The sequence below is a fragment of the Dipodomys merriami genome, unplaced genomic scaffold (assembly GCF_024711535.1).
Source record: "Dipodomys merriami isolate MVZ:Mamm:240054 unplaced genomic scaffold, mDipMer1.0.p SCAF_10, whole genome shotgun sequence".
In the NCBI taxonomy this organism is placed as follows: Eukaryota; Metazoa; Chordata; class Mammalia; order Rodentia; family Heteromyidae; genus Dipodomys; species Dipodomys merriami.
In genome coordinates, this window is record NW_027202271.1 from 7,189,383 (window position 1) to 7,205,785 (window position 16,403).

Below are 16,403 nucleotides of genomic sequence, written 5' to 3' on the forward strand. Positions count from 1 at the left end.
GTCCAAGTTGTTGCTCGGGCGCGCCGCGCACACCTGGCGCTCCCCACGCACAAGCCGCGCGGCCCCAGCCCAGCGGGACGCGGCCAGGCCGCTGCGGGGCCCGGCCACTGCGTCTCCCCGGGGTGGGGAGACCTCCCCCCCCCGCCCACCTCCCGGCCGGTCCCTGCCCCCCCGGAGACCCCGCGGCCGGGGCGGGGAGGCGCGGGGCTTGGCTCCCCCCATCCCCCATCCCCCGGGGTTGTTGTGTTTTTCTTTTCTATTTTTAAGTGCGTTTTTGCCGGCGCGTCCTTCCTAACATGGGCCTGGCCGGAGCGGGGCGGCCAGGTGCTGGAGCGAGCCCAGCGCGCGCCGGGCGGGCGCGTCTCCCGCGCCAGCTGCCTGCGGCCCGGGGCGGTGCACAGGCGCCGGCGGCCGCTCCGCGACCTCACCCCGCAGCGGCGCGTCCGCGTCCAGCGTGACCGCCCGGCGCACGGCTGCGGGGGGCCGGCGGAGCGCGGGCCGGGGCGCCGGAGGCTGCGCCCGCCGAGGCCGGGGCGGCTGCGGACTGGGCGAGCGGAGCCCGCGGCTGCGCGCGCGCGCGCGCGGGGGGACACCGGGCAGCAGCGATCCCCGGCGGGGCTGCCGCCCGGGCCCCGCACCTCCGCACCCCCACCCCTCTTTTTTCTTCTTCTTTTTGTTTTTGTTTGTGGCTTGGAGGCAGCGGGCGCAGAGGCTGCGGGCGCGGCCGTGGGCTCCGCAGGACGAGGTGCGCCGCACAGCCCGCAGGCTCCGGGGAAGTTTGCGCCATCCATGGCTCACCGCCGCACCCTCGCCGCCGCCGGGGCCCTGCGGGGCCCGGGCAGGGTAAGTCCGGGCAGAGAGCACGGGGGGTGGGGGTGGGGGGCGAGGAGCAACGAGTTCCTTCTGGAAGCCGCTCAAGGTTCCCAGAGGTTGGAATCGGGGCGCTCCGCAGGCCCTCTGAGCACCCCTTCCTTCATCTTCTCAGTGTAGTCCTGTCCCCCCTTTCCCGCTTGCATCAGGACTGGAAAGGGTTAAACAGAACCCCAACTTTTCCCTGGAAAAGTAGGCGTTAGGGAAAACAACAACAATAACTCATTTTGCCCGCTGGCCCTTGTCTTTTAGTCTCCTGTCCACCACCTCTGTCTTCTGCCTTGTTGGTGGGTGGGAGGGAGGGTGGGAGGGAGGGTGGGTGGGTGGTTGGTTGGTTGGTGTACCCCTGGCCTGTGCCTAAGCAGAGCCAAGAAGGAATAGCATTCACTATGAATGACTTTGCTGATCAGTTATCCATCAACGACTGTTTTCTGTTTGGGGCCAGTCCTGGGGCTTGAACTCGGGGCCTGGGCACTGCCCCTTAGCTTTTTCCACTTAAGTCTGGTGCTCTAGCTTCACTTCTGGCATCTTTTTTTTTTTTTTTCTGGTTAATTGGAGGTAAGAGTCTCATGGACTTGCTGCTCAGGCTGGCTTCCAATCATAATCTTCAGAGTAGCTAGGATGGATGACCTAGGAGAGCCACCTGCAGCGGGCGGGCATCAGTTCTTTACTACATGCAGGGGCCCGGCGAGATGGGAAGGGAGGAGACGGAGGGGGAGGAGTGCAGGGCAAACTTAGAGTTGAGGGATTCCCTAAATGACCCTTGCCCTGCCTCTCAGGGTCGCAGATGGTGGCGATGGTGGGGTGGGTGCCCAACTGTGTGACTTGGGGGTCACACTGGCCCCGGGCAGTAGCTTTTCCCTTCTTTGTCGAAGCTGCTGCCTCCTCCCCCCCCCCCCCCAGCTGTGTTCCTGAACTGCCCTCTGCTTCCAGAGGGAATAAACACCACCCCAGGGAAGCAGCTTGTTTATAGAGCTGTGACTTCTCTTCTGGGGGCCTTCGGTACAGTGTTTGACATTGTTGGTTGCTACCATGGTGAGCAGGGATTTAACAGGAATTGCACTCCATTCAAGGAGCTGTTTTGCTTATCTTCAGTGCTTCAGGAGAAGGAGGTGCAAACTCAGGGCCGGGGTTCATGCAGATCTGCCTGCCTCTCCAACGCAGGCACTCAGTTAAGACATTTCTGTCCCCCTTCCCGCAAAAGATCCTTGAAGGGGGAGCGGCTAAAAAATGTGTCTCTGTTGATAAAAGTAAGATTAGATGCCAGATTGTCTCCCTAGCCTGTTAATTTGCAGGTACATAAATGTTCAAAAGGGAGGACCCAGAAATGAGGTCTGCCATTGTCTATCCAGGCTCCAAAGTCGTAGGGAAAGGTGGCCAGGAGAAGAGCAGGGATCAGAATGACAGGAAGAGTCCAGGAATACGTCCAGACGTGGTTCTGAGAAGCAAGGAATGGCTGTCCATGACTGCAGATTAATTACCACAAGGAACAGTTTGAAATGCTGACCATCACCGACAGGGGGCGCTGTGCCCGCCGCCGGGAGCAGGCCCGGCGCGGATGAAAAAGGCGATCCTTCACTAGCTAATGAAGCTAATAGCTATAGCCATGAGCGAAACGCATCCTTTCCAGAAACTGTTGCATTTCATATTTAAATTGGACGGAGCAGGTCAAAAATATAGTTTCTATTTGTTAAACGATTATCAAGCTCCCAGGAAAGAAATGATACCACTTTCCATAGGGAAAAAAAATGTTTTTCTCTTTTCTTTTTATTGTGAAAATACCATACAGAGGGGTTACAGTTACCTGGGCAAGATAATGAGTACATTTCTTATCAAGCATTGATGCCTCCTCCTTTGTTTCCCCTTCCCATCATCCCGTCTTCACCCTCCTTCCCTGCCCCCTACGCCAAAGTTATAAAGTTCGTATTTCCACATAAGGACTTGCACATCTCATTGTTGCAATGGGTCCACCTGTATCCCTAGTTAAACGATTTGTTTTTTTCCCTTCCCCTCCACAAATTATACCAACATCAAATACAATGAAAGCAGGGGTTATACCGTGGGGGAGGGACATACAGAGCAACAAAGAAATCATCTTATAAATATGTTAGAAACAATTGCATGAAAGAAAAAAGCATTTGAGTCCTTATCTTGGGTTTCATTTCGCTAAACATCAACTTATCTGACCGTTTCTGCTTGCTTTTCTTTAATGCTCTAATAATTGTGCAAAAGCAGATAGAGCTATTACTTAATGAGGATGATTATAACCTAACAGCTCCTGCATTACAGAAGCAATTGCAACATTCATGGTGAAATTTGTAAATAGCTCAGTAAAATCAAGAGATTAAAAAAAAAAATCTTAGCGGAGCATGGTGTGGCTCCTGCCTGCAATCCTAGCTACTCAGGAGGCTGAGATCTGGGGATCATGGTTCAAAGCCAGCCCAGGCAGGAAAGTATAAGGAGACTCCTATCTCCAATAAACCACTCAGAAGACCGGAAGTGGCGCTGTGGCTCAAGTGGTAGAGCGCTAGCCTTGAACTGAAGAGTTGAGGGACAGTGTCCAGGCCCAGAGTTCAGGCCTCACGACTGGACACCCCCCCCCCAAAAAAAATCCTAGAAATAGCCTTTGGGGCTGGGAAGGTGGCTCAGTGGTAGAGCGCTTGCCTTGCATGCATGAGGCCCTGGGTTCAATTCCTCAGCACCACATAAGCAAAAAGAAAAAAGCCGGAAGAGGCGCTGTGGCTCAAGTGGTAGAGTGCTAGCCTTGAGCTGAAGAGCTGAGGGACAGCACCTAGGCCCAGAGTTCAAGCCCCACGACCGATAAATTAAAAAAAAAAATCTCTTGAAACTTTCTAAAGTGAACAATTTGCATAAATGTTTCCAAGATCCCCTGACAAATTGTTGTACTTTTTTATGAAAGGAAAAATAATTCCTCTCCGATTAACCCTGAAGTCTGTTTTAAATCAAAGTCAAGTTAGAATTAGATGTAACATTAGATACAACTGCAGCAATAAAATACAAAGCCAATTAGTCTGTGTGATATAGAGAGACTGGGACTTGAACTCAGGACCTCACACTCTCGGTTGGCCTTTTCACTGGAGGACTCTGCTCTACCCACTTAGGCACAGCTCCACATTAGGCTTTTGTTTGCTTTTAGTGGTTAGTTGGAGATAATAGTCTCAGGGACTTTTCTGCACTGGCTGGCTTCAAACACCAAACCTCAGATCTCAGCCTCCTGAGAAGGTAGGGTTATACATGTGAGCCACTAGATACATTTATGAAGAAATTCAATTGACAAATATAACTATTAAGGTTCTCTCCCCTCTTTTTCAAATGTTATTTACAACGAAAATGGTTACTGTTGTATTCCTTTTCTTCTATATTTTTCTCCTGATCACTTCCCCCCCCACACTTTCTTCCAGGATGGAGAGCAGAAGTCATTCACCATTGTGTTAGAAAGAGAAAATGACACCTTGGGATTCAATATTGTAGGAGGTCGACCAAATCAGGTAGCTTGCCTTGTTGTTAAATTCTGGTAAAGATGACGTTTACCTGTTTTGTCCTTATTTGGTATGCAGCCAGAAAAATCTAGCAACCCTAATTGCAGAACCACTGTTTCTGAAATACCTATTTATCCTGAAAAGATAAAACTTTTTAAATTTTGCTTACAAAGTAACAAAAGCTGTTATTTGTGGACATTAGGTCAGAAAAACAAGCGATTCATTTAATCTTTTAAATGACTCTTGTGATTAACTAACCAAATTCCTTAATGAGTACCCTGATAAAAATGGAAAGCAATAGCTTAGTTCACCTAGCTACCTTCGTAAATCACTAAGAGTACATTTTCATTTCTTATGCACATTTTATAGCCTCACTGGCAGATTTTTAAATAAACTTACTTAATTGTAACATACATAGACAATTCTTTTTTGACAATATTAGGTGAGTATTTTGCCTACTTACTAAATGTTCAGGTTTTAGATATTAAATAGATATATTAGGACATTAACAATATATGTTGAATAAATGAAGAGTTGAAATAAGAAAAAATTGTCTTCAAAATGATGCAGCTTAAAAATGAAGCTCCTTGAAATACTTTGGGCTTCTCAAATTGGCTCCTTTATTTAATGGGATGAATAGAGTGAATAATGTCTACATTGCTCCAACTGTTTTGTTGTTGTTGTTGTTTTGTGGGTTTTTTTTTGGGGGGGACAGTTGTGGGGCTTGAACTCTGGGCTTATGCACTGTCCCTGAGTTCTTCAGCTCAAGGTGAGTGCTGTACCACTTGAGCCACATTACCATTTCCGGTTTTCTGGTGGTTAATTGGAGATAAGAGTCTCACAGACTATCCTGCCTGGGCTGGCTTGGAACCACGATCCTCAGATCTCAGCCTTCTGAGTAACTAGGATGTGTTCTGTAAACTTCTATATTCTAGTTGCCAAGTTATTTTGTATCTTTCAAACCCTACATCAGTTTTTACCATGACTGGATAAAAGATGAAAGTAAATCTCACTGAGGGCTGGTGGTACACACCTGCCATCCTAGCTCCTTGGTAGGCTGAGATCTGAAAATGCCAGCCTGGGCAACAAAATTAGTGAGATTCTTATCTGCAGTTAACCTGCAAAAAGCCTGGAGTGAAGCTGTGGCTCAAGTGGTAGAGCAGAAGGCTTGACCATAAAAACTCAGGGACAGTCCCCAGGCCCCAAGTTCAAGCCCCTGGACAGGCACACACACATATACACACACAGTAAATTACATTTATTAACTTGGCCAGTGAACTGCTGCAAAATGTTTTGTGGCCTGTACTGTTCAGCCTCTCCAAGGAAAAGTCTCAGGGTTGCTGGCCGTAGGCTAAGTTTGGGCCAGGCTGTGGAGACTTTCTTCCTCCAAATGTTCCCCAGGCAACTGCAAACCCAGAGCTGGGAACATTGAGCTGCTTCAGTACTTGTTTCCACCTGTGTGTGTAAAGACACCAGTTCACATTGCTTCTCTTTTCCCCTAAGGGACAATTGAAGAACTGCCAGGTAGATAGTTTGACATTTACATGACATTGGACCTGCTGCTATCAGGGGGTTCCCTAACAGCCATTTCTTAGAGACTCTTAAAATTCATGCTCTAATTACATTCAGACTAATTAAGGAGACATGTTAGGATTGATTTTATTTAGACTGTCACAAAATGATATTTGAAAACCATGTAACATTACATAAACTCTATGATATATAAACTAGAATTACATACATATGTAAACTTTGTAATATATTTTGTTTTAGTTATATTAGTTACATAGAATATATAATTTTTTATATTAGTAATTAGTTATATTTGTTATTCTAATATTTACATAAACTAATATTTATATCTAATATATATTTAACATATGTTTATATAATGTTTTATATTATAGTTACATTAGTTATATAATAATGTATATTATATAAACTACATAATGTACAAATGTTGGGCCAGAGATGTGGCTAAGTAGTAGAGCACCAACTGAGTAAACAAGTTGAGCAGGTGTAACGTTCTGAGTTCAAACCCTAGTACTTGCAAAGCAAGGACAGAAAAGAATTGAACATCTTCCCTAAATAAATTTTAGAATATAACTGATACTTATAGTTGGCTAACACATCCTATTTGTATGAATGTTTGAAGTTTTATCCAATCACTGGCATATTATACATGGACATGTGTGCATGTCAGGTTCAAATGATTTCCTTGGTATGTAGATTTGGTCTGTTGGGATTTTATACTTGCACATACTCTTAGTAGAGATGATTAAAACTGTGTTTCCAAACTTGCTACAGTGTGAAATGGAGCTATCTTTTCAGAACTATGGCCACATCTCAAATCCAATGAATAATAGAGATTGAATATCTTTCTTTTCTTCTAGCTTTCTCATTTTTTGAATTTGCAACAGCACTGGCAGTGAGATTTTTTTTTCTTATGGAAGTGCTAAGACTTGAACTCAGGGCCTGAGTACTGTCCTTTAGCTTTGTTGCTCAAGGTTGGTGGCCTTCGCTTCAAGCTTTGTTTTGGTGATTAATTAGAGATAAGAATATTACAAATTTTCTTGCCTGACTTAGTTGGCTTCGAAAAGAGATCCTCAGATTTCAGCCTCCTGAGCAGCTGAGATTATAGGCATGAATCACTGGTGCCCACCATGATTGATTTAAAAACAGCACTTAGGAGCTACTTGATGTCACACTGTCTATGCCTTTCCCAAGAGCTTTTTATGTGCAACTCAAAAATGTAAAGAAAATAGATACTCCTGTCAGACAATGGTTTTGTTCCTTGGAGCCACCATCTTGATTAATGACCCACTGCTAAGTAAGTTAAAAGTCTGGGCCAAAATCCCACACAAAAGAGTTACATGTGTAAAGAGGATTGGCAATATTGCATTTAGAAAAGAATTCTTCATAACCTGTAAAAGTTTGAGGTTATTATACTTCTTTCTGCTTATAATTTTTTTTAAAAAACAGAAAAATCAGGAAGAATCGGCAGCTGAAGGAATATATGTTTCAAAAATTTTGGAAAATGGACCTGCTGACCGAGCAGATGGCCTGGAGATCCATGATAAAATCATCAAGGTAAGACATGCCAATGTGTATGTGTAGGAAATGTTTGGCTAATTTAAAATTTCCAAATGTGCCACTTTCTGTGGGACGGTCTTAGTTAGAATGTACAGCCAGCCAGAAGTGAAGACGCTTCCTTTTTCTAGTCTCTTATTATAAAACAAGGTATAGAAGTTTACAGTGATTCTTTATCAGTCATTAAGAAATTGAGATTAAAAATAAAAATCCCTAAAGTTTGAAAAGTTAATGACTATCTGAGTTTTACTACATTGTCTCATGGAAGTTGAAGACACCTGGGTGACTATTAAGAAGTTATTGTTCATGGCCTTCGTGAAAGAATGATAGGGCTCCGCTCAAGTGTGTTTTCTGTAGAATCTGGAATTGTTTGTATGGTGCCTCATTTGTTCTTACCTAACCCATGTCTTGCTTTTTGAATGAAATAAAAAGGCCAGTGACTTTCTTGTTCCTCTGGTGTGGAGGTATGTGGGAGCCTGTCATTTCCTCTGGCGTACATTGTGGCTGTGTTGTATTTGGGGTTACAAAATAAGCAGTGGTAAACTCATTTAATGTTGTTTTATGATAATGAAGTCTAGGTCGCCGCCATTTTCCCTCTTTTTTCCTTTAGCATGTTGTCAACTGGTTGTTTTATTTGGTGCTACCAAAAATGATCAGGTTACTGTTAATATATTTATTTCCAGCGCATATTAGCAAATGTGTAAAAGAATTAGGAAGGCTTGACTGCACTGAAGTTTTGGAAACTCTGGTGTGTGCACGTACACATGTGCACATTGCCACTGGGACTTGAACTCTGGGCCTCATGGTCCCCCTTGGCTTTTGTGCCCAAGATTGGTGCTCTACCAATTGGGCCACAGCTACACTTTGGGCTTTTTAGTGGTAAATTGGAGATAAGAGTTTCATAGACTTTCCTGCCTGGGCTGGCTTTGAACTGAGATCCTCAGATCTCAGTCTCCTGGGTAGCTAGGATTATAGGCGTGAGCCACTGGTGCCAGGGGGAAGATGTCTCTTTATTCTGGACAGTATAATCATTAGTATTTGATTCCCAAATAGTCTGCATATGATGTTGAGATGGCTGCTGGTTTTCTTTATTACAGTTAGGACAACAGTTCTGGTTTTTAATTCACCATTTGTATGCCTTAAACAAAGCTGAACTTTGGATACCTATACATTGAAGTGGGATAGGAAGAATGTAGAAAGTTAACCGATAGTTTTGTCTTAAGAGAATAATGAACACTGTATTCTGAAATTAGCTGGCTGGGCACTTTGAGAAGAGTGAGCTGTCGCCTTTGGCTGAATGAAAAAAAATGTCGTTTTTTTTCTTTTTGAAATTTAAAAAGGTCTCATTAAGATTTTTCTGCCCTCACTTCGATCACCAAGAAAGTGCAGCTCAGCTTTGCTGCTACCATCCTGTGTGTCATGACAACTCACCTAGAGCAGAAGTTTCTCCAATCATGCACATGCTTATTCGGATTGGCTTAGAGGGCATCCTGAATCCAACAAGATTTTCTTCTTCTCTCCTGTCCTTAAAACATTTAGTTTTTTTTCCACCTAAACAGAAGATGAATGCTTATTCTTGATGATATTAGATCTAGTAGTATCTGATCTCTCCAGAGTAATATATATCTTCTAAATGATATATTTTGTTATATATGTATTCCACTACATATATTATACATATAATATGTAATAGATTATGCATATGACATGTTAGGTATGTGATATATGTACACACCTATACATATATGTGTGTGTATATGTGTCTCTGTATATATGACAGAAGTGAGTTTGGGGGATTTTCAAAATAATTCTAACTATTATATCTGTTTCATTAATGTTGCTGTCAAAGAAGGAAGGATTTTTGTTTGGTAATGATATGTAATACTTAGAATTAAAACTCACTGATTTGGCAGACTTGGGGTTTAGCTCAGAGGTATACTTTGCTTAATATGTGTGAAACAGTGTGTTTGATCCCAGGACCCAAGAACTCTTGAAGCAAGTAATTGTTAATTATTAAAATACACAAGCTCCTCGGCTTTGTTACTGTAAAGCAGTAATTATATTGTAACAACGGTTGATAAATAAGTGTAGCTAGCCAACATTGATAGTAGTACATGTCATACAAACCCCTATACGATGGGGGAAAATGATGGAAAGGGTGGCATCGCTCAAGATGCATTGTAGTGATTAGCTGACATGTTAAATTTAAACCATTTGTACAACTACTTCAAGATAACTTGAAAGGGGCTGGGAATGTGGTTCAGTGGCAGGGTGCTTGCTTAGCATGCATGAAGCCCTGGATTTGATTCCTTAGTATCACATAAACAGAAAACCTTGAAGTGGTGCTGTGGCTTAAAGTGGTAGAACGCTAGCCTTGAGCAAAAGAAGTTCAGGGACAATGTTCAAGCCCCAGGACTGGCAAAAAGAAAAAAAAAAGATAATTTAAAAATTAAAATGAAAAACAAATGAGCAAACTTTAAGAACTGACCCCCATATAAGATAAAGAGCAAAAGAAATCAATTGTGGAAACCCAAGCAGATTTTTTTTTAACTAGCTGCAGTACTATTATTCAGCTTCATTTGCATATATTAGCAATTAATGACGGGAGGTTGAATCTTATGTTAATGATGCTGGTTTTGGAATGCATCTTCTCCTGGGCACACTGATAATATACTTACATATGTGTGTAGTTCCCATGGTTGTTGGTTTATAACAGATCAGTGTGACATGTCAGGAAGTGACTAAGAAAAAGGGAGCATTTCTAGAACATTCTCTTGTTCTTTAAGATGAAATACTTTCATGCAAAGTTAGTATAGGTCTCTCCTGTTTAGTTGCTCAGTAATGCTATGAGCTGTAGGAGTGATTAATCATTTTGTGTGACCTTAATTTTTATTCAAACAAGTCTTGTGTGCTTACCTGTGTTGTCAAAGAGAGCTATACTGCAGTGAAAATTAGAAATAGCTGATACTTGTCCATCATTTTAGTTCATCTGTCATTATGGTACCTGTCAAAATTAAGCAATTGATAGCTAATGGGAAATGATAATAACTGGGAAATTGTGCAGAACCACAAAAATAGGTGTTTAAACATTTTAAAATGTATCTTTCTCTCTTAACGTTCAATGATTCATTAATGGCTTGATGATTTCATTGTAGTTTTGAGTTTCAAATAGCTATGTTAATTGAATCATGGTGATAAATTTACTAGAAGTATCAAGAGCCCAAATAGTTCATATATTATGAAGTATAGCCACATGACATAACTATCACAATCTAATACATTACTGAATGTTTTGTGATAAAACTAGAAACTTTTAAGAGATTATTGTTTACTCAATATATTTTTAATATACTCAAAATATTTTGTGTGATTGCTTGCTTAAAGAACACATATAAACATTTTTGAATTGCTCTTATGACAACAATTTCCTAAATCATTCCTTTGAACAAAAAGTAGATATTTTAAAATATTGAAATCAGTAGAGATTTCACTAATTTAAATAAAAATAGTACTTACAACAATTTTCCACAGTACAATTAAGACCAACACTCCCCTCTCTCCCCACCCCCAGTATTATTCGTTAAATATCCTACATTCCATAAAAGCTGACTGACTTCAGAAATCATAAAAGAATGAATCAACTTGTGTCATATTTTTCAAATTATACAAGGCAAGTTAATTTTTAGACCTAATCTTTGTATGCAACCATGCGGACTGTTTCTATTAATTTTCAAATTTGTGTTTATAAAAACATACAGGTATGTAGATTTTTAAAAATCATCTATTTCATTCACAGTATTAGGTGTCAAAATATCACTGGAGCCAGGCACTGTCGGCTCACACCTATAATCCTAGCTATTCAGGAGGCTGAGATCTGAGGATTGTGGTTCGAAGCCAACCTGGGCAGGAAAAGCCCATGAGACTCTTATTCCAATAAATTACCAAAAAAAGCTGGAAGTGGCTCAAATGGTAGAGCACTAGCTTTGAGCAAAACAAGCTCAGGACAGCACCCAGAGTCCAAGCCCCAGGACACACACACACACACACACACACACACACACACACACACACACATACATACCCCTATGCCTGTTTACACACACACACACACACACACACACACACACACACACACACACACACACACACACACACACACACACACACACACACACACACACACACACACACACCTATGCCTGTTTTTCTTTGCAAGCATTTCCCACACTTTCCATAAGTGCTGAGGTTAGTACTCAAGAAAGAACTTCGCCAACAAGGAGCTTGCTTGCCAGACTTCAACAACCCCCTCTTTCAATGCCTTCTACCTGCTGCATTCTTCACCATCACTCTCTGCATGACTAAAGTGGAAACTTCAGCGGTTGTCATTTTCATTTGGTTAAACTTTTGCACAGTAAGTTGTCTGCAGCTTCTACAGCAGGAAAATTAAGTGAACTCAGAGCTACAGGCTTGGAAATGCTACTGTGTCCATTCTTCAAGGTAGCCTCTGTGCACACCTGGGGCAGAGCCCATAGCACGAAGGGACAGAGTGAGCCGTTCATGCATGAGAAGCATGGGGGTACTGCAGGGACCTGTTCCACTCACGAGCAGTTCGTTCTTCTTATTTATATAGAACATAACAGGGTTTATGGTGATTATGCAGAGTTCTTATAGTTTGATCATATCTGCCCATCACTCCTTCATATCCTCCTGCCTTTAAAAATTCTTTTAATGTGTTTTACTATTCTATTTTTGTTGTTGTTGGTCATGGGCCTGAATTCTAGGCCTGCACGCTGTCCCACAGCTCTTCATCTCAAGGTTAGTGCTCTACCATTTGAGTCAAAGCGCCACTTCTGGCTTTTTCTGTTTATGTGGTGCTGAGGAAACGAACCCAGGACCTCATGAATGTGAGGTAAGCGCTCTACCACTGAGCCACCTTCCCAGCCCCACTATTCTATTATTTTAAATTTAATTTTAGTGTCAAGGTGATATTCAGAGGGGTTATGGTTAAATATGTAAGGTAGTGAGCACATTTCATTTTTTAAAAATGTTATTGTCAAGGTGATATACCGAGGGGTTACAGTTACATAAGTAAGGTAGTGAGCACCATCCTATTTTCATACATGCTTTTTAAAAATAAGAAACCAACTTACTTTATAGTTGGAACATCAATGAATGTTTCGATAGAATTAATATTTTCATCTCAACTTTTACTTTTTTTTTTGTGGTACTAGGGTTCAAACGCAGAACCTCGGACTTGCTGAGCAGATGTTCTGTGTTTGAGCCACACTTCCAGACACTCCTGCTCTAATTATCTTTGAGAGAGGCTCTCACTTCTTGCCCATGTAGGCTTGGAACATGTTCCCCTTATTTGCGTTTCTCATTTTGTTGGAATGACCAGCACATGCTGCCACGTCTGTCTTTTTTTTTCTTGAAGTAAGGTCTCATGAACTTTTTGTCTGGGCTGGCCTTGAACTATAATCCTCTAAATTTTAGCCTCCCACATAGCCACCACGCCCTGCTCATCCCATATTTTAAAAAAGTATGTTTTACCTTTCCAAACAACATAGAATGATTGTCTACAAGAATTAGAAAAAACCTTAAAAGTTATTTTAAAGCAACATGTAATAGCTCATGTCAGTAACCCTAGCTGCTCAAGAGGCTATCGTCTGGAGGATTGTGGTTCAAATGCAGCCCAGGAAGGAAAGTCTTTGAGGCTCCATCTCCAAAAATAGCCAAAAGCTGGTCTGGAGGCATGGCTCAAGGAGGTCTAATAAGCTGAGCGAGCACAAAGTCTTGTGTTCAAACCATGATACCGGCAAGTTATATTAATACAAGGAAAAAATTATGTCATGCTGAGATTTAGAATCCCAATTCAATGCTACTAAATCAGAGGTAATTTTGACCTCAAAATAGAGTTACCATGTAATCATATATTTTTACAGTACCTTGAAACCTAATGTGGTAGGAGGGGTAGAGTTGGGGCCCTGACTTCAAGGAGACCGGGCTGGAATCTCAGTCCTGCATCGTTGACCCAGCCATCCACACGCATTAGACCATACTGAACAAATCCCTAGCACAGGGCAGGTTTTTGTGCAAGTTATTACTGTGAACCTAATGAATCTCTTTCAGCTTATGCATGAAGTGTGTTTTCTACAGGACAGTGAAGGGGAGGCAAAATATTTTCTTTTCATTTATTCCTGGGGGAAAAAAATTCAGGTTACCCACTGCCAGTGATCAGTCATTCCCATTTCTCTTTGATGGGTGTGTGTGTGTGTGTGTGTGTGTGTGTGTGTGTGTGTGTGTGTGTGTGTGTGTGTGTGTGTGTGTGTGTGTGTGTGTGTGTGTGTGTGTGTGGTGCCAGGGGTGGGGGTAGGGGGGTGTGGAATGCTCATGGGTCTTGAACTCAGGGCCTAGGTGCTGTCCCTGAGCTATTGTGCTCAAGACTACCACTCTACCACTTGAGCCACAACTCCACTTCCTATTTCCTGGTAGTTAATTGAAGATAAGAGTCTCATAGATTTTCCTGCCCAAGCTGGCATGGAACCACAATCTTCAGATCTCAGCCTCCTGAGTAGCTAGGATTATAGGCATGAACCACCAGCATCCAGCTTCATTCCCATTTTAGCTTGTGGATTTTAGCAGACCTGTATGAATGTTTGGAGGGGAGAAGAGCTGTCGGGGAACTTTGTATGTGTACTTAATGATGGATTGCATTCCTCCATATGCACATAGCTGGTCTCCATGTTTCAGAGGAGAGCACCATAATACCATCCACTGCCCCCTGGGGCCTTGTGGACAGCTGATTGATGCCCATGCAAGGCAGTACGAGCCTTTCTAGGAAGCTGGCAAAGGCATGAGCAGGTTTAGAGGGAGTAAAGGGTATATATAATGAAAGGTCTTGTCTTAGCACACTGGCACTGTGGGTGTATTCTAATTTCTTCTCCTTCTAGGAGTCATTTGGCTTACTTATCTTGAGTCATTATGGAGACCATGGGGTTAATAGAATAGAATCTGTGGTAATGAGAGACCAGCAGCCTTTGCAAAAAAGGCACAGGAGTTAAAAATCTTGGCCTAAAATTTGTGTTGCATTACAATAGAAAAGTTCTCACCTATTTTATTCTCCATTTCTTTCCTGTTACTATGTCCCAGTGGTACCGTGGTTTGCATATGTGTTTTATGTTCCCCAGTGGCTTCATGTATTGGAAGCTTGCTCCCCATAATAGCAGTATTGATAGGTGATTGGACCTTTAGGAGGGACCTAGTTGCAAGGAATCGTTCTTGGAAGGGATTAAGGTAGGACACTGACTAGCTCCTTCAAGCGGGTTGTTATGGAAGAGGAAGACTGGCTTCCTTTCTTGATACGCGATCTCTCCCTCTGGCATATATTCCCAGAGCTGTGATGCCCTTCACCATGAGTGCATACGCAGAGCAGAAAGTTACTTGAAGAGTAGTCGGGAGTCCAATCAGACCATTGGCAAGGTTACTGCCATTCTAAATAAGTGCTGGATGGTCTGGAACTGGTGTTACCTTCTGAGCTTGATGTGTGTATAAGTGTTTCTCTTCCAGCTGTTTCTAGGCAAGGGCTCTCCCAAGCAAAGTCCAGTTCTTCCCGCCTTAGAATACAGCAAGCACTCCATGTGAGTGTATTTGTCACATACGGTTTTTTACCAAGTATAGTCAAAATAATTAAAAAGCAAACTCTTTAAAGGACATTTGCGCAGTGCCTATCATGCAGCTCTGTGGAGAAGGCAATACTTTTCCTTTGATCCTACAAACCATCCATTGTGTTTACATCGTTTCATCTGCTGAATGTTTACGCGGGCGATGTACCAGGCAATCTAATGATCAATGAAATTCAACCTGGCTTTAATATGAGCACATATTCCCACACCTTCTGGGCCATGGTTTGCTCATACAGACATTATAGAAACAGAAACTCCCACAGAGGTATTTAAGCTTTTGTTTTTCCCAGATCTAAATATGGCCGAGCACACAGACAGACCGCAGTGCCAATGCCATGCTTTTCTTTCACTGGCTTTTGGTGATTTTTGCTTCTGAATCAGTGCTCTCTCCCTCCCTCCCTCCCTCTCTCTCTCTCTCCCTCTCTCTCTCTCTCTCTCTCTCTCTCTCTCTCTCTCACACACACACACACACACACACACACAACACATACACACATACACACAGATCTTGTCAGAGAGATGGATTTCTTTTCTACTAATCTAGTTTATTTGACCTATGCCCTTTACATAAGGAAACTTGACAGTGCTATGTTTTTATCAGCACAGATGAATTACACTTCTATATAAGATTATACTTATTAATAAGATTCAATATGGTATTTCCATTCATCAAATGTGTCATGTCCCTTGCCCCTCCCCCACTCTGGAGCGACTCCATGCTCCAGCATTTCTCACACTCCAGTAATCAGTATTCGTCTTTCAGATTGACCTCACATATGAGACACAACATGTGTTTGTCTCGTTATGTCTGACCTATTGCATTTAATGTGCAGACTTCTAGCTCCATCCATTTGACTCTAAATGACAAGATTGCCTTCTTTATGGTTGACTAATAATCCATTGAGTGTGTGTATATGCACATACATGGATGGATGGATTGCATGGATGGATGGAATGATGACAGACACATAGCTAGAGATGCCCCATAGATTGATATGTTGATTATATTAATGAAAAATGGATGAACAGATGGATAGATGGATAAAGATGGATAGGCAGATCAGTAGATTTGTGGATCTGTGGACAGGTGGATGGGTGGATGCATGCATGCATGGATGGATGGATGGATAGATGGATGGATAGATGGATGGATAGGTGAATGAATGGTGGGTAGATGGATGGATGATGGATATATAGATGATACATTGATAGAATGAAAAGTAGAAAAATAGGATGAAAGATCCTCACTACATTTTGTTTA

The 16,403-nt window shown here is 42.5% G+C and overlaps 1 protein-coding gene across 4 annotated transcripts in view; it reads left to right on the top strand.

Moving 5' to 3' along the window:
• Window positions 1–16,403, top strand: part of Pdzrn4 (PDZ domain containing ring finger 4) — a 400,873-nt gene that overhangs the window by 61,751 nt on the left and 322,719 nt on the right. For all 4 annotated transcript variants that reach the window (XM_070034743.1, XM_070034771.1, XM_070034751.1 and 1 more), the window contains 2 exons: window positions 4,293–4,379; window positions 7,353–7,460. In XM_070034743.1, the coding sequence (XP_069890844.1) occupies window positions 4,293–4,379; window positions 7,353–7,460 (195 nt within the window). The remainder of the gene's footprint in view (window positions 1–4,292; window positions 4,380–7,352; window positions 7,461–16,403) is intronic.